Genomic DNA, 18,438 nt, shown 5'->3' on the forward strand with positions numbered 1-18,438 from the left:
ATCGTTCTATAAGGGGAGCAAATGCATGCAGGGGTTTCCCCAGTCTTTAGAAAAAACGGAAACTGCAAGTCACTTCATCGCAACCACATGTCTGAAAATTGGTACTCGTCTGAGTTGTAAGCTCGTCTGGAACTCGTTTGGATTATTAACAAATCACCGGCACCCAGATAGAACATACACCGGTCACCGAACTTCAGAAATCGCCCGTCCTCCGGTAGAGAAGCCGGGGTGGAATACTTCACCTCGGGGGCAGACATTTTAACGAAGGGTTTGTCGTAATAGATAAAAGTAACCCCCAGGAAAGTTGTTGTTGTCGTTGTGAAAATTTACCCAGAGCCTGACTTCTTGTAACGTAACAAAGGCATGGGACGGTCAACTGAATTGGGGCATAACGCACTTTACTACTAGTAGCAGCGCTACAAAGTATACTTACTTTAAATGATCTTGTGAGGCACTGTTTGACGTATAAGATAGTGTTCACAAACTGTAAGTGTAAATTCTATGTACGTTAAATGTTAGATTAGATGTTTCATTTTGTTCGTGGTAATGCAACTTGAAAAAGATGCTGCCCCAACCCCGGCCTGTTTTAGTTGGACTCTTCCTTCACGCTACACTTGGTTAAGAACCTGAAAGTGCACAGTGTCGAATATCAGTCTTCTTTTGTATCTAAATGACGGTAGCAAACGTGATAAGTGAATCCTTTAAGGAAAAAGTTATCGCATTGGGCCAAACGGATTCGATTGCATGGAAGACATCAGAACGTGCATCAATTTTTGCCATTTTAAACAAAGTGCAAAAATTCACATCAAATAAGCATCTACTATACACCTACCCATCACATAAAAATCAACACCACAGCATGCAAGTCCAGGTGCAAAGATATAACACAAAACGTGCTGCTGCAGTACCAAGGTTAACCAACAGGGGGCCCCAAGTCGCGACCTGCACTATCACCATCCCCACACCTACCCACCTACCGAAATCATTGCAAACCTTCCAGCAGTTCTTGTTATATACCCCACATAACTTCCAGAGTGAAAACTGTATTGCAACGATACCTCCATTTTCTTGGAGGGAACTATACTGTGAATAGTTGCAAAATGAAAAAAAAATGCAATAGATGGCCAAAAATATCGGAAAATGTATACTTATGTAAGAAAAAATGCATAACGTACTGGTTTTGTAAACATTCGTACGTTGAACATTTTATGTTCTGCGTGTTCTGCCATTTGTTCCATCTTCCCAACCACTTGGCTCATAGTGAAGGCAACCTGTTTTTGCCCAACTGATCTTTCCGTCGCCAAAAATCCAAACTTTCCCATTGAGGCTTTATGAACAATGCCACCTAGCGATATGTGCGAAATTGCAGATCCCATCGCTTACAACCGAACGCAGATCCTGTGACGTCATCAGCAAGGGTAAATCACATGATATAACATTCATTACTTTGGCGAGCTTAGCTATCGTTACCAGCTGTGTATGAAAGTCCCACCAACCACCTTCCCCTGGCTTTGAACAGGAAAATGAGCGTATCAGACGGTCAATAATGGTTGCTAGGAGACCAAATTGTGAGGGGAAAGATCGTTTGGGCCGCACAAGCTGTTTTACATCAGTCTTCAATAGACAGCACATTCTGGATTGGAATATTAGTACATGTATATATGTACTTAGGCTCCACTGATTCGGTTATATGGATGTCATTTCTGGGCATCCCAAAACTGATGCGAACATGCGAAAGAAAGTTGACATCATAATGAAATCTAACTGACGCCTGAACACACATAACATCGTATACTCTATGAGGTCTAACTTCACCGAGGGAAGAAGAAATCATTTAAAGACTTTTTTTCAGCCTTCTGATTTAAGTAATAACCCTTTCTAAGGGGACTATAGTTGCCCCGTGTGTGGCATATCTAATTTCGGTCGGAGAGGTAAAGGGCAATGACGTCGACCCTAATTGACGCAGGCGCAGAAGGCCCAAAACGAGTCCATACAGTATTTTAGCCTATTTTCGACTTTTAGCAGGAAAATGTTCGAAACATTTCATATGGTGAGACAGTGTAGGGTGCAGACGTTCAGATTAGGCAAAAAAACAAGGTTTTGGTTGATTTTTTTTAGCCTGACCTGACCCCTTATTTGAAGTGGTCAGTCCCTAACTTGAGGTCACGTGATGACAAGATGGCGGCAAACACGAAAAATTTGGGACCTTCCACTGGCCAGAAAGTTTAGATATTAGACTTTTGGACACTTGAGATAGCGGGCTGCTGTTTGGGGTGAGTTCTTATGACCTGGAATGTTCACGGATGAGATTATGACACCCTGAACTTGCTAACTTTTACATTATGGCCTATGCAGATTTCTATTAGTGGTAACTGCTCTAAAAAGACCTTTACCCCCTGTCTGTACTTTGCATGTGGCACTGCTAAAAGAAGTTACTAACTTGAGTGCGGTACTACATAGTCCTCGTCTGTCCCAAAGCATTTAGAAAATTCGACTGTAGTCTGAGCTTAGATTGTACTATATGCTAACAACTGTATTGTGTTCATTCACTGAGTATAAAAATAGATGACAACAAAGGTCATGTAAGCCCAAACTTTACGTCTTTCTTTTTTTTCTACATAAAGCCATGTTGATTTGAAGCCACTGTGGATCTGCTTGGAGATTGCCTTCATTTTATGTGGAATTTAAGTGGTCATGATGGTCAAATGAGCAAACACATAGAGCATGGTACATTATAGATAAATAATAGTTTTGTTACTTATGGCCTAGGTAAACGACGATTGTCTAAATGATACTAGTATTTTTATATCAACTGCTAAACATGTTTCTAAAACGCTTAATGTCTATCTATATGGCCCTATATCTGTATACCATAAAAAGTTCGAAAATACCAGTTTCCTCAGGACACCCCTGTAACTAAAATGGAATGTTCTGGGGACTGCTTGATCGCAGATTGAACCAAGCTGTTGATATAGCCAAGAACCACAGGCCGCTGAGGATTTAGTAGAAGCCAGTTATTGCACAACGGATTACCGCACACTTTTGTTAACTTCACGGAATCCCCGAATCCCAAACCGGTGCGGTCCAGCAAGATAACTTCGCATTATTGCACCATCCGGATAACAGCACGAAATTCACTGGCAAATAGGCTGTGCAATTAAGCGGCTTCAACTGTATATTGATACTCGCGAGATTTTGGCTAAGCCCTGTGAGACTTCTTAAGCTTTCCTTGCTGGAAGTATTTTAGAAAAATCGGAGAAACAGGCTAAATTGCCTGCAAAGTATACGTAATTCAGTCGGAAATCGACGGTTAAGTTACAAATCTCTCACATATTTACTTTTAATTAGTTTACTATTAGTATCTAGTATACACGCTTTTAGGATAGTTGGGTTGCTGAAATAAAGAAAATAGAAATTGGACAAATAAAGTAGATGGTTTTCCATAATAGTAAACCAATTATAATTGCTTCGTCGGGCTAAGTACAAAGGTTGTAATAAAGTAACAAATGGTGACATAAATAATTGAGATGGCTTCTAACACTTATCTTGGGTTCAAAATACCCTCCTCTACATTTGTAAGTCTTCTTCTCGTCATTGAGTGATGCGTTTGTACAATATACTGTAGTATTATCGAATCGCATAAGAAAGAAATGAATATTTCAACACCAGAGTATGGCTAGGCGGACAGAGTGTTCGCCTTACATTCGGTAGGTCGTGAGTTCGATCCCGGCCGAGTCAAAACAGACTTTAAAAATGGTACATATGCTACTTTCTCTGCTTAGCACTCAGCACTAATGAGGAAGAATATCGGAGTTAACACAAATATAACTACCAGTGGACTAGCTCCCTGCCGTAGTGGCTTCGCAAATGAGTGGCCCAAGGGCTACAGAAATAGAGATGGGCGCCACCCCTAAGTAGACGTTGTTGTAACTTCGTGCGTTACGATATTTGCTACAGACGCGCCTGTTTGACTACAGGGGCCTGGGTGATGGCCAAGGTTTATGCAGCTCCAGATTTGGGGAATATGTTTATTTGCCGAGAGGCCTGTCTGCTTAGGCCACGGTGATGTGATTGTATGGATGACACCCTTTGGAAACCCCAAAACTGATGCGAGCGCGCAAACAATAAAAAAGTATTCCTCACCCCAAATATAAGGAGTCAGAAAGGTTGAAGAAAGGTTGAACAGAGTGTGTTATACGGAATAATGGAGTCTTTATCGTTCTTTCACATCGTCTTCTTTGAACTTAGAATTTACTTTACCATTCTATGACAATAGTATCCGTTCCCGACAATTTTCAAAATTTATTTATATGTGCTCATTTCAAAGCTACTCTGTACGGTTTGCAATATGGTCAAAAACTGTATGATACAATTTTACACTTTACATCCGTACAAGATATGAAGCGCTTATAGGGCCTTCACACGGAAATCGAATTAGTAGGAATCAAGCCGAACCAGTCGGAATGAAGTATTTGCAAAATTCGTAACACATTCGGGGCCATTCCCATACATGTCCAGAAATGGGTGAAATGTACGAAGTTTGGATCAGCCTACGTCACACGTAATTTCCGACAACTTCTGGCTTCCGACAACTTCCGACAACCGCTGTCGGTAAAGTTCGGGAAACGTCGACAATTATCTGTGAAGTAGCTACGCTAAGTTCGTACATGGGGCGGACCTAATGTACGATGTACGATGTTCGAAGTTAAGATTTTTCTATTTTGTGGGTTATGCTAAGTTCGTACATGGGGCGGACCTAATGTACGATGTACGATGTACGAAGTTAAGATATTTTGACTATGCTGTGGGTTATGCTAACTCTGTACGCAGCATTCTATGCTACTTTCACCTGTCGCACATGGTAAATGTGAAACATGTAGAATAACGATGTTTTGTCTGAAAATAATAAAAATGCAACATGTATTGCATTTATCTTTTGTTGAACATTAATTTTGATAATTTACAAGGTCAGCAGTCCTGCTCTCTCCAGTTTTCTCTGATTTTTTAAGTTCGTACATCGTACATCGTACACCAACCCTGCCCCTCTGTACTAAGTTAGATTTTTAAGTTCGTACATCGTACATCGTACATCAACCCTGCCCCTCTGTACTAAGTTAGATTTTTTAAGTTCGTACATCGTACATCGTACATCAACCCTGCCCCTCTGTACTAAGTTAGATTTTTTAAGTTCGTACATCGTACATCGTACATCAACCCTGCCCCTCTGTACTAAGTTAGATTTTTCAAGTTCGTACATCGTACATCGTACATCAACCCTGCCCCTCTGTACTAAGTTAGATTTTTTAAGTTCGTACATCGTACATCGTACATCAACCCTGCCCCTCTGTACTAAGTTAGATTTTTCAAGTTCGTACATCGTACATCGTACATCAACCCTGCCCCTCTGTACTAAGTTAGATTTTTTAAGTTCGTACATCGTACACTAGGGCTGGGTACCGGTACAGAAAATTCAGGTCCAGGTCCGGTTCAGGTCCAGAGGATCAGGTCCAGGTCCGGACCTGAACCTGGACCTGATTCAGTATGACTCATATCAATGGTCCATTTCACTAAAAAGAAATCTCTTTGGTGGAGTATTAGACTCATACTGGCGTTTTAAAATCCTACAACGCTAACTGCACCTATACGATGGGCTGTAAAACTTGGTAGAAATTACTATAAACTCTACTCTGCTTCACTCTTGTTATTTTCTTTCACCTACAAGTGCCAAAACGTGTGAATGCCTGATGAAATAATCTGTTAATTTTCTAATCGGTCCAACATCCGGTCCACCTATTTTTTTCAGGTCCGGTTTTTCTGGACCGGTCCAATAAGAAAAACCGGTTTTGTACCGGTACGCTGTACCGATACCCAGCCCTATCGTACACCGTACATCGTACACCAACCCTGCCTACCTGTACAAAGTTAGATGACGTCACTTAAAACTTCCGAAGTTTACCGATTACGGTCTATATCTACCTTTAACTTCGTACAAGTTCGTACACACTAACTTCGTACAATTACCCCTTTTCTGGACATACCTCGCCATTCCGAGTTGGAATTCCAAATTGACTTGATATCCCCTTCACATGAGAAGGAATGAGCAAGAATGCCGTCAGAATGAAAATTCTTTTCTATTCCTGGGAATTCGTAGTGTATTCTAGAAATTCTTACTGCATTCGAGATCTTCTTTTGGCCACATTCGGGAAGGATTCGAAGCGGCTTGCCGTTTCGGTTCTCCATCGAATGAGATAAGAACGTTTCGAATAATGTTGGAATGCCACAGAATGCGGTCAGACTGCAGTTAGAATAGTTAGAATCCACTTGGAATGCCATTCGATATTTCTACACTTCGAATGCACCTCGACAGTTTTTGACATGTCAAAAACTTTCGAGCCAGCCAAAAGAACGGGGACGAATATCTGGAACCAGACCGGATGTGTGACGTCAGCATTGGGTCAAAAGTGATTGGTCGCCTATATCGCCCCCGTCCCGGTTGAGGGAAGGTTGATGGGTTCTGATGTAAATTGCTTCATCTCTCCCCTTAGGAGGTAATCCTGTTCGGAGTCCAGTATGGTCAAAACCTTTTTTTTTTGAAACGGATGAAAATTGATCCGCGCGGGGATGTCATACATAGAATTGAATTAATATGGCCTAACACTCAGCAGACAAACCACCAGACACCTCTAATGACTGACAGATCGTGTCATCATTAGGCGGGGAGGGTCCCATGGGCCGATATCTCACTGGGACTTTTGGTATCCGTAAGTGGTAAGTACCGTCTCCGTACGAACACGTGGCGATTCCCACGGATTTGGGAGCACACAGACACGCCGTAGAAATTTGAGTGCATGCAGAACTTTCTCTGCGTCCGGGCTGCGGATTCGCCCTCCGTACGTGCCAGTACGGGCGACGCACCTGCCATGTACAGCCTGAACGTTTTCAGGAATACGTGGCGGACGTGGCCTCCACAAAAAACGTACGGACAAATTGCACGTACGGCGGGTTGTGCCCCAGCATTGCATCAGAACAATGGACGTACATGTAGCATTCGACTGTCTTCTTCTTTTTATTGCAATCAAAGCCATTCAAACTGGAAAAAGAAATAGAATAAAGGCACTAATACCATCAGAAAAAAGCATGAATCTAAAGGAAATGATTCATATTGCCATGAAAACACATTTATTGATAGATCAAAACAAAATATATAATGAACTTTGACGTGAATTTCGGTAATACAAATTAATGATTCAGTCGACTTTTGTTTGGACACAACTATACGCGAACTAAATACGGGATTTTGATTTTTTTGATTTGATTTATTCGGCTGTATAATCATGAGAAATACAGCCAGGGCTACCCAACTAGCCTGAGGCTATTATCAAGGGCTAGCCCTGGTAACATTACAATATACGTTATACAATAGTATACAATATACAACAGTGTTAACGATACACGTAACTTTGACTACAGAGGTGATCCGTGTTTACAGCTTGACTAGCAGTCGTACGATCTAGGATGTCAGTCTATGATACAAATGATATTACTCGGTTATCTATATAAGGCTAGTTAGTCATCGATTAACACGTTTGAACGCTATAATGTATACGTTCTACAGTGCAGATCGTTCAGTAGGAACAGTAGCTGTTGCCATCAATAGCTACTATCAGTAATACAATGACTATTAGGAAACTATGATATGCTTTATCAAGCGTTTACAGAGTATTTGTTATCAGGCGACGTGCGCAGTCTATTTTTGAAGGAGCTGATGGTGCTAGCTGTACGGGTACTACTGGGGAGAGAGTTCCAGAGGGAAATTGCTCTGCTCACAAATGTTCTCTGAGATCGTGTAGTCTTGTATGCAGGAGTAGTCAAATGTTCACTGTTTCTTAGGGGGTAGCGGGAGTCGATAGCAGACGCTCGTGCATGAGGAAGCAGACTTTGCAGGTGTGGGGGGCAACGTCCATTCAACAGTTTGTACATGGTTACTGCCGTATGGAACTTGCGTCGGTACTGTAGTGACGGTAGGGATAGTTCAGAGTAGAGACGTTCGTATGAAGGGTACGGTAGTCCGAAGTGGCCACTGATAATCCTGGTGGTTTGGTACTGGACAGATTCCAGGATCTTTTGGTCACGTTTGGTAAGGCCGGCCCAGACAATGTCAGCATACTCTAGACTTGGTCTTGTGATCATAGTGTATAGCCTGAGAAGTAGATTCTTCGGAATCTTCTTCCGTAGAGCACATAGTAGTCCGGATGATCGCCTAGCCTTTGTTGAGATGATCTCTACGTGTGTTGACCAGGACAGGGTATTTGTGACAGTGACGCCTAGGTGTTTATGACTGGTGACAACCTGTAAAACAGTTCCTCCAAGGATCACAGGAGGAATCGATCGAGGAAGGGCGCGAGACGTAATAAACATGACTTTGCACTTGTCTATATTAGCCTCTAGTTTCCATTTTGAAAGCCAGGTTGACACAGAGCTCAACTCACTGTTTAGTGATGCGACTACGCTGTCGATAGAGCGGTGGCAAGAAGACAGTGATGTATCGTCGGCAAATAGGTTTGTTTGACACTGTGTAAGGCTAGTGGCCAGATCGTTGATGTAAAGTATAAAAAGTGTCGGTCCGAGGACGGATCCTTGCGGCACTCCGGCTAATGGAGACTTCCATTCGGAGCCTACTCCCTGAATGACGACACGTTGTCGTCTATCGGAGAGATAGCTGGTGAACCAGTTGAGCATGGGGCCATTAATCCCGCATGCTTTTAATTTAGCAAGAAGTCCTGCGTGCCAGACCTTGTCAAAGGCCTTTCGGAGGTCAAGAAATACGCAGCCTACAATTTGTCCTCTATCCATGGCGTCGGTCCATTCCTCCATTAGTCGGCACAGCTGCAGTGCGGTGTTGTCAAGTGGTCTAAATCCGCTTTGGTGGTCAGTCAGTATCGGATTTATATGGGCAATTAGTCGCTTGTTCACCAGGGTTTCCATAACCTTTGACACTGCGCTCAGTAGTGATATAGGCCTGTAGTTGTTTGAGAGGTGGCGGCTACCGGCTTTGTGAATGGGGGTTACGTTAGCTTTTTTCCATTCCGAAGGTACCTGCCCGAGTTGGAGAGATTTGTTATACAGGCAGGTTAGAGGAGCTGAGATCGGATCTGCTACTAGACGTAAGAGCCTGGGGGATATTTCGTCGGGTCCACATGACTTTCCGACTTTCAGAGAACTTAGTTGTTGTCGTACTTCCTCAACTGACAGCTGAACAGAATCCAAGACTGCTCCCGGGACAGTTGTCGGGCGGAATGTTGGAGCTGGGTCGTTCCTAGCGGGAAGATCAGTCTGGTTTATGAAGAAATTGTTCAGGGCATTAGCCTTTTCTTCCGGAGTCTCCAGTATGGCTGAACCGACTTTAAGAGCTGGGATACCCGTTGAGGTATTTCCCAGAGCAGATTTAGCATATGTGAAGAATCGCCTGGTGTTGCCAGTCTCCACATCATTCACGAGTTCCTCAATGTAAGCTGACTCGGCCCTTCTTGTGAGTGCAGTCACTAGATTTCTTTGTCTTCTGTAGGTGGCCCACGTTACCTCAGTATTTATCCGTTTCGCTCTGGAGTGTAGGCGGTGTTTTCTACGGATAGCTGTTTTGATCTCTTTGTTAGAATGTATCCAGGGCTTTGCTGTCCTAGTGGTAGAGACAAACTTGTGAGGGATGTGTTGTTTGCATATGGCAATGAACATGTTGTACCATGAATCCCAGATGTCGTCCATGGAGTCAAAAACGTGGTTGATATCCCAGGGGGCGGCTGCAATGTGTTGGTGAAGGGTTTCAATGTTCGCCTTGCTATACAACCAGACGAGGCGTTTTCCGCTGCGGTGGTTTGCCTTTAGGTTGAGCGCAGTTGCTGTTGCAAGATGATCAGAGTCACCAAGGGGAGCTAAGGTGCCCGTTTGGTGACACATTACTGGATGGGAGGTGACAATCAGGTCCAACAAGTTCCTCCCACGGGTCGGTTCGTGAAGCACCTGTTCTAGACCATGGTTCATGAAAATGTTGTCAAGTTGACGTCCCGGGTTGTCAGTTGTGTTGCTGTTAAGCCAGTTGCTGTTCTTTGCATTGAAATCTCCGAGGATCACTTTAACAGCATGTGCTTGGTCCGTTGCTTTCTGAATCTGAGTTTCGAATAGGTCAAAGAATGTGTCATCTGCTGATGGCGGGCGATATGAACAATTGATTAAGAGATTGGTATTGGCTTTGGTCACATCACACCAGATAGATTCTATCTCGTCATTCTCAAGATCACCACGTCTTGTCGTGTACAGAGAATCACTGACATACATCATGACGCCACCTCCATGTCTGTTCCTGTCTTTGCGGTACACCTGGTACCCTTCCAGTTCGATATCACGGTCAACAATTTCACTACTTAGCCAAGTCTCAGTTACGCATAGAACACTGAACTTCATCGTGGATACCAAAGATCTGAGTTCTTCAATCTTGGGTAGTAAACTTCGAGCATTGAGATGTACCATGGTCAGTAAGTTTTTCGAGTTTGGGTTCAGCAACAGTTCCGACATGTCTGAAGCAGTATCAGGGTGTCTGATATTTTGTTGTGTGGGATCCATAGGTGGGTTAAAATAGGTGGATCCGGTTCTTACAATGTCTGTACCTATTCGCAATGACAAAGCGACGAGGAGAAATAACCAAATCGTTGTCAAAGGATTGTCGAACATAATGTCAGTTACTTAGGACCCTTCCTACCTTTCTTCCGTAAGGAAGATGAAGGGACAACTTTGGTCTTGTAAGACACTAAGGCTTTACCAGGAGAAGGGAGCGTTTTAGTTGTCCCCTTCTCGTCTGCATCTTTTTTAGACTTTTTTTCAACTGCCCTGCCGTTTCGTCTTGCAGAGGTGTCCGAGTCATCAGACTCGCTAGGACTTGCATCTGCGTCTTTCTTTATCTTTTTACCAGTTGCCTTTCCTGTTCGTCTTGCAGAGGTGTCCGAGTCATCGGAGTCGCTCTGGCTTGAAGGGAGAGGTCGTTTGTTGACACTCTCTTCGTCTGTTTCGTATTCGGCGCTGATATCCCCTGAGTCGTCTAATTTGAGAAGGAGGCCGTCAGTTTGGCTGGTGACCAAGTCCTCTGCATCCTCCATGTCAGTCTCACCGCCTGGCGGCTCTTTACCCCCGTCTTGGGACTCAGGCGTACTCACCACCCCGTTTGGGGACTCAGGCGTACTCACCACTCCGTTTGGGGGCTCAGGCGTACTCACCACTCCGTTTTGGGGCTCAGCCGTACTCACCACCACCTTAGGGACTGTCGGTGTGTTGTCCTGTACTGAACTCTGACTGGTATACTCGTTTTCACCAGGTGTAACTGGTTTCTTTACACTCTTGTCGTTCGGCTGTGTAGGGGTGATCTTGGTCCAGCTAGTGGTGACGTTCAGCCTGTTTGCAAAGCTTAGTTGGCACGACCTTGCAGAGTGACCTTCCCCTCCACAGATGTTACATTTGATGTCTTGGTCACAATCGGTGGCTAAATGACCAATCTCAAAACAGCGGGTGCACTTCATGGCTGTACAAGCGGCGACAAAATGCTCGTCACTGCCACAGCGGTGACAGATCCTCGGCTGTCCGTTGTACCTAAAGGTCACAAGTTCACTGCCGATACGGATAGAATTCGGGATGTGCTTTGTGATCTTCATACGATACTGCCTAGTACCGGTCAGGATTTCAGGGAAACCTTGGTTCGCATAGGTAAGGAAACGGCTGTCTTCTACAGTACCAAACTCTCTGAGCCGATGGCGGATAAAGTTATCATCCATTTCAACAGGGATGCCAAAGGCTGTTATCACTGTCAACCCGGAGCCGTACAACTCGACATCAACTGCACTGTCAGATGTAAGTCGAGGGCTCACTTTGGCGAGGGATGATTGGGACTTGAAGGTGATCTCACATACTCCCCTTGTTCTCCGTTGTATTCCCACGATGTCGGTCAGTGGGTTTACCCCATGTTTTTTCAACAGTTCAATGGCATCACTAAACTGGGCATCTTCGACCTGGAGAAATGTAACCTTAACGCTGCGCTGCCTGGTGAATTTAGACACGGTAGGCATCTTCAGACTTAGTGTTTGGCGGGAAAAACCAGACACTTGGCGGTTACTATAGAAACCGCTCCCAGATGGGGCTAGCCTGACCGTGCGTCCGCGTGCTTCGCCCCGCTAACGAGGGGTCTTGACAGCCGAGTCCGCGTGCCTCACCCTACTAACAAGGGGAGGGGATCCTGCCTTGACAGCTGGGAGATGCCACCCTTAGTTTAAGGGGTGGTGGCGACACACTTTACAGGTTTCAGTGGAATCAAGACTTGAAATTAACCAAGCAGAATACGTGTAGAATGCGACACTGACCTGTGAGACTAATACTTTGAGCGAGATAAGCGTCCTCGAAGGTCTGGTGGATCGATCCGGAGGTAAACCGCAGCCCGGTCCTACCACGCGTGAGCCAGGCGGGGTGGGGGCCCCGCGTGACCGAGGGGAGACCGATGGAGGGGTTCGGCGGTTGAAAAACGTCCGTATCTCAGACAAGTCCAGACATACAAACAAAGTTCACACACCGAGGTGGTCTACACAGTCTCGGAAACTATCCACAATCAAACTTGACCTAACCAGCCGGCATGCGGGGCATGAGACGACTGGGAAACACGTCCTGGTCGCACTGGTCGCAAGAACCGTCCGCTCATCTAGCACCCTTCACATCGGGATATCCTTCTTATACACGCGAACACCACTGCGATGTGCTAAATATTACGTTACATGTATTGAATGTTACCAGTACTAGCATTTTCACCTGCAATATATTTCTGGTCGTTAGGAGGGCGCTTTTGAGCCACTAAAATCGTACCTCTTTTCATATGGCTTACACACTTGTAGTAATGTGTTTAGGAACGACATATACTGTTGTCAAAGCGTTACATTTTACTGCTCATTCGTGTATGAATATGAAATGTTCTGGACATTTTTGTCATATGCGATTTTTGTCAGTGTGTCCGCCTGTTTCCTGACCTGCAATATATTTCTGATCGTTAGGAGGGCGCTTTTGATCCATTGTGTGAATGTTGTCGCATTTTCAATATCATGAACATTGAAAAACGTTCCACCATGACCCTGACGGGAAGGGGGGAACTCTGCCATTTCTTCGTCGGCAGCAGGGTCATGCCTCCTCGTAATGTAGAGCTCGCAGACTCGTCGTCCGATCGAATCGCGCCTAATGTGAGGGGGGTATAAGGATCGTCCCTCGGATAGGACGTTATTTAGAGGAGAGCGCGTACAAGAACCCACCACACTTATCGAAAACAGTAGTAGTGGATAATATTGTTGTATAGTCTTACAGGTATAGGATACATAATATTCAGCAAGTTAAAGTTGGTAGCCTAAAAAAAAAGAAGAATGCTCTTGCTAACACAACTTAGCCTAACGCGTGTTTGTAATTTCCCGCAAAAACTAAGCCCCGATCAGATTCAAACTTTCGACCAATCACAATACAAAACGTCATTCCCTTGAGTGACAGAAAACAAAACGTGCCGAAAATTCATGATGAGGCAGCTACAATGCAATTGCTTGTTTTATATATAAACAATAAACAAAATGTAGATAATATTCTGTGCGTTTTGAGTCACAATGTATCTTTTTTTCTCGGATATATGTTACTCAAATTGTATCCTAAAATGCTCAGATGCTTACATTTTCTAGCCACACAGCGCTAACGTCTGTAAAACTTCTACAATTTCACGTTGGAATACAGCAAACGATAAATAATTTGACACAGCCCTATCGGAGCCCTGCTTTGCGTGTGAACGCGCACAACACACAAGACCGGCGCCATTGTATTTACTTTCTCATCGAACGTTGGGATGGTGAACTCGTCACAAGGAGAAACCGCGACGTACAGAACTTCTTCAAAACGTTTTGCTTTTGGTCTTTCCCCTTACGAAGAGTCGATATGTTAGACTACAAAGTCTAAAGCTGACCTGAAAGTTGTGAAAAACAGGAGATTTGTGAAACTTGGCGGCCTGGACTGTTGCAGTGTTTGGTAGGCGTGGCGGTTTTTTCTCACACTTGGAAAGTTTCACTCTCCCGTCCAGAGACTCTCCAACATGGCGAGATTTGTGAAGACGTTTGTGTTGGTTCTCCTTATGTTTGCTGCTTCTCAAGCCTTAAAGATGTCTGGGACACAAGCAAGACGGGCGAAAAGGGCAGAAAGCGTGGAGGGAAGTGAAAGAACTGCGGTGGAGATAGTGGTTGGAAACACCGGGCGGAACACGAGTTATCCTCGGGACGAGGCGACGGGAGCGCCGAGGAGTGTGGACAGTCGTCTCGGTGTAAACCCAGGAGCAGAGACGGAGCACACACGGGCTCAGCGTACAGCCAGCCGCGCACACAAAGCTGTTGAGGGTGCCTGTGTCCGAGGCCGTTGCGTACGGGGTGGTACCGGGAGGAGGCCGCGGTGCCCTCGGCGCAGGTCGCGCCCCGGCCCGCCCGTGGTTCACCTGTACATGCGGTACCTGACGTGGCGGAGTAACTGGCAGCTGGGTATAGACCTTGTTCCAGTAATGTCCAGCTTCGAAATTTCTCACTCCAGTGTTAGGATTTCGGCGGTGTCTTGCACGTGCACGTGTCAGATAATGCTCGGCATATATGTTATGGTTGATATAACTACATGTACACGTTTATCTAGGACCTAGGGGAAAATGTTGCCTTCCCTGCTTCCATTCCTACCCTAGACTTTTTTAGGCCATGGACAGTTAAGTCAGTCACAAGTAGCTAATCCTTTTTATTCAGCCCGCTTTCTATTGAAGTAGAGACACTGCTTGTCTTATCTAATGAAAGATGTATTATGCACAAAATTAAATTTTGACATTGAAAGACAAGTGTCTTCATGCATTTCAGATTACTTTGTTGAACTCTATTGTAATATGTAACGTTTATCACTAGAGTTTTGGCCAACCTAAAAAAGTTACAAGAAAAAAAAGATAATTCCTACCTACTGACCCTAATTTTTTTTTTTCAGGACTGAAACAGGCAACACAACATTTTTCCAAAGACTTATAAACGCCAGCTAGACTGGTCCTTTTTATAGTAAAATAGTTGAGAAGTTTGAAATAGTTTTTCTTCCTTTATTACTGTGTGAGATTGGACCAATCAGATCTGTGCAGTGTAACCAAAACATCTACTATGAAGCCATCAATGTCTGCAAAAATGTTGTTTTATATAAAACTCTGGGAATATTGGAGTCCTTGTCAATTCTTTATCTGTAATTGGTAATTTCTTCAGATAAAATTCCACATAAACTCAGTATACCCATTAGAGTACCTTCCTGTGCAGTAATTTCTCCCGTGGAGCCCTATTTAAGGAAAAAGAAAAAAAAGTTAGCAAGAAGAACTCAGAGGCTCTTTCTTTCATACAGTTAACTGGAGAAGAGGCATGGGGAACTTCAAGTTCAAGGTCAACTGCCATGTCTCCAAGGTCAACGTCATCCGTGAGTCGGAGCTGCACCAGGTGCTGACCTTCAGCACGACCTTCCAGAAGGCGGTGAGGAGGGGCACGCTGCAGCCGCCGTACCGCCTGGTCCTGCTGAAGGTCGTACAGAGGTCAGGGGTCAGGACACATCGCCACCTCACCAGCAAGGTCAGTTCTACTGTCAAGGTCATTCCATGGAATTTTCTGTAGGTTCTCAAATTTCATGTTCGAATGTCTGTGATGTTGTGAATGCTCTGCTCTGTGGTTTCAAGAGAGAAAACATGATTTCAGCAGCAGACCTGGAAACTTTTTTTCTCAACTTCTTCAGGTGAGTTGTGGTGGGAGTTTTCTAATATTATGGTCTGAAAGATGCAATGTTTTGATGCTGGCTTAATTGAGCATCTTTGACACCCTCGAGATGTAGTATTTCAACTTAATTGTCATTTGTCTAACTGAAGCAATTGTACAGTAGAAGCCATTTAATTGCACACCGGATTAACGCACACTTCTGTTAATTGCACGGAAATCCTAAATCCCAAACCAGCGCGATCCAGCTAGATAACTTCACATTATTGCACCAGTCGGATAATTGCACGAAATTTACTGGCAAATAGGCAATTAAGCGGCTTCTACTGTACTCAGATCCAATCTGAATCCAAGCGCTGCTGTTCGCCCTCCCCAGACGGTGTTCGGTAACGAGACGGCTCCGTGGGTCATCTTCAACATCTCCCGCCTGGTCCAGACGTGGCGCTCCTCCTCCCGCCTCAAGCACAGCCTCCGCCTCACCGTCGTCTCCATGGCAACCGGGCTGCAGGTGGGCCAGCGCATCACGAAGCGGCTCCTTGACACGAGGCGAGAGGCGACCTTGCTCGCCGCGTACGTGCGGGAGGGAGAGAGGAAGGAAGACGTGTTTCCGGATCGCTCCGGAACCGAGCCCAGACAAACGGTAAGAAGTCAAATGGCGCAGGTAAAGCCTTGTTGTTCAGGATCTCCAAGCAGATCCTACTGTAGCATAAGACAGTATCAAAAGATGCCAGAGGATTGAAGCCGGCTTAGGAGTGTGCAGTGGCCGCGGCACCGGGGTCCGCCCCCCCGGAAAATATGTTGGGGGGGCGTCGCCCCCCCCCCCCAAATAATCAAGCTGAAACCTTGTGTATTTTTTTCAGATGATGGAAATTTCATTAAATCACGCTAACGGCAAGATTTACGCCAGAAAACGCAAGAAATGACGTTTCAGAGAGTCCCGATTTCAAAATTTTGCCAGAGTTCCCTTGTGACGGCTCGAGTCTTTGGCCGCCCCTCGTACATGTGCCGCAAACTTCTGTCAGTAAAAGTTCGCCCCCCCCCCCCAAAACGAAATTTGCTGCCGCCGCCTCTGGTGTGTTTTGCTACCGGGGATCTGCCTCCACTGAAAAAGGGAGGAGCATTTCTATTCAACAATGGTGTTGCTGCCCCTCCCTGTGGCCATGTGCTAATGATTTTACGAGCGACTTACACTGGGACAAAGTCAGTAACCAGCACATGTCCCAGTTGGAAGTTAGCACCAAACAGGAAGGAGGGCAATTAGCACCTACACTGCAAGCACAGTTTGATTGGGAAACAATTGGATGTTAATAGCCTTTGTTCTAGCCGACTGGGGGGCAGATTCTACATGGCAAATGGACACCTCTTGGCTGACTACACTCCTTGGCCAGCTTGGTACTATCTTATGCCGTTGTAGGAACTGCTTGGAGATTAGTTGTTCAGGATCTTCAAGTATGTATAAAAAGACACCTATATGCAGTACTGTCAACAACAACAAAACAACAACGTGGGCTCCCAAACATTATGAGGGGGACTGAAAAAATGTTAAAGCTGGAGACATTCCTGCCTATACCATAGAACAATATTGGTCACCGCAAAAGGCAAACACTTTGAGTGTGGTTTAATACTTACTTGTGTGGTTAGATGTGTATTATTGTTTTTTTCTACATCTGTAGCTAAGCTTTGATATACATCATGCAAACAATTTTGATATGTATGATAATGAATAGCGTATGATGTGTTTGTGTGTTTCTGTTGCTTTAGCCGAGACAAACGTGGAAGGAGGGAAGGTCAAGGTCATCTCTGCGACCTCTGCAGGACCGCGCCGCGTCTCTTGCCGTGCTGCAGCGGGTGTTGCTAGGCAACAATACCGGGCATGACACGTCTGGCGAAGAAAAGCCCCGGGGTCCTGAGCTGCTGAGAGACTGGCTGGCGTATCGCGGGAGGAAGCAGTCACGACACAATGACACAGGTTCAGAGGGCAGAGGTCGCAGGCAGGTCGGAGAGTGTCATCGCCATGACTACCACGGGGTATTTGATGACATCATCCTGCCGGAGTTCATCCTGCAGCCCCCGCGGTTTAACGCGTACCGCTGCGGCAGCGCCTGCACCCGGCCATTCCCGACGCACATGAACGCGACGAACCACGCCATGCTGATGTCGCTGCTGCACGAGAGGACCCCCCACGAAGTTCCCGCGCCCTGCTGCGTCCCGCTGGCATACTCTGCGATCTCCGTCATGGAGCAGCACGGAGACAACATCGTGGTGAAGCCGTACCCCAACATGCGCGTGGAGACCTGCGGCTGTAGGTGAACTCACTCACTATCCATAGCAGGAATAGGAAAAACAAGAAAACAGATGAAAAAGGTGCAGCACAGGAACTGCGAGAAATTTCTGACTGCAAGTGAATATGGTAAACCAAAATCATGATGATAAACAATTGAAATTTCAAGAGCACACTGGAGAAGCACGGGGACAAGATCGTTGGGAAGCCGTACCCCAACATGCGCGTGGAGACCTGCGGCTGCAGGTGAGGAAGGAAAGCATTTCGGAAAATGAAAAACTCAAACAAAAAAAGCAAGCAGAACACGAGCAAATAACATTGAGAAAGAACAACAACGAATGTCAA

At 45.2% G+C, this 18,438-nt stretch overlaps 1 protein-coding gene across 1 annotated transcript; it reads left to right on the top strand.

Annotated features, from left to right (window-relative positions):
* The first annotated feature begins 12,752 nt into the window (after positions 1-12,752).
* Positions 12,753-18,227, top strand: LOC118432320 (bone morphogenetic protein 2-like). The gene is made up of 4 exons (XM_035843865.1): positions 12,753-14,579; positions 15,454-15,674; positions 16,189-16,452; positions 17,574-18,227. Exons 1-4 carry the CDS (start codon positions 14,144-14,146, stop codon positions 18,120-18,122), a joined length of 1,470 nt encoding a protein of 489 aa, XP_035699758.1. The 5' UTR covers positions 12,753-14,143; the 3' UTR covers positions 18,123-18,227.
* Positions 18,228-18,438: the final 211 nt, after the last annotated feature.

The sequence above is a fragment of the Branchiostoma floridae genome, chromosome 15 (assembly GCF_000003815.2).
Source record: "Branchiostoma floridae strain S238N-H82 chromosome 15, Bfl_VNyyK, whole genome shotgun sequence".
In the NCBI taxonomy this organism is placed as follows: Eukaryota; Metazoa; Chordata; class Leptocardii; order Amphioxiformes; family Branchiostomatidae; genus Branchiostoma; species Branchiostoma floridae.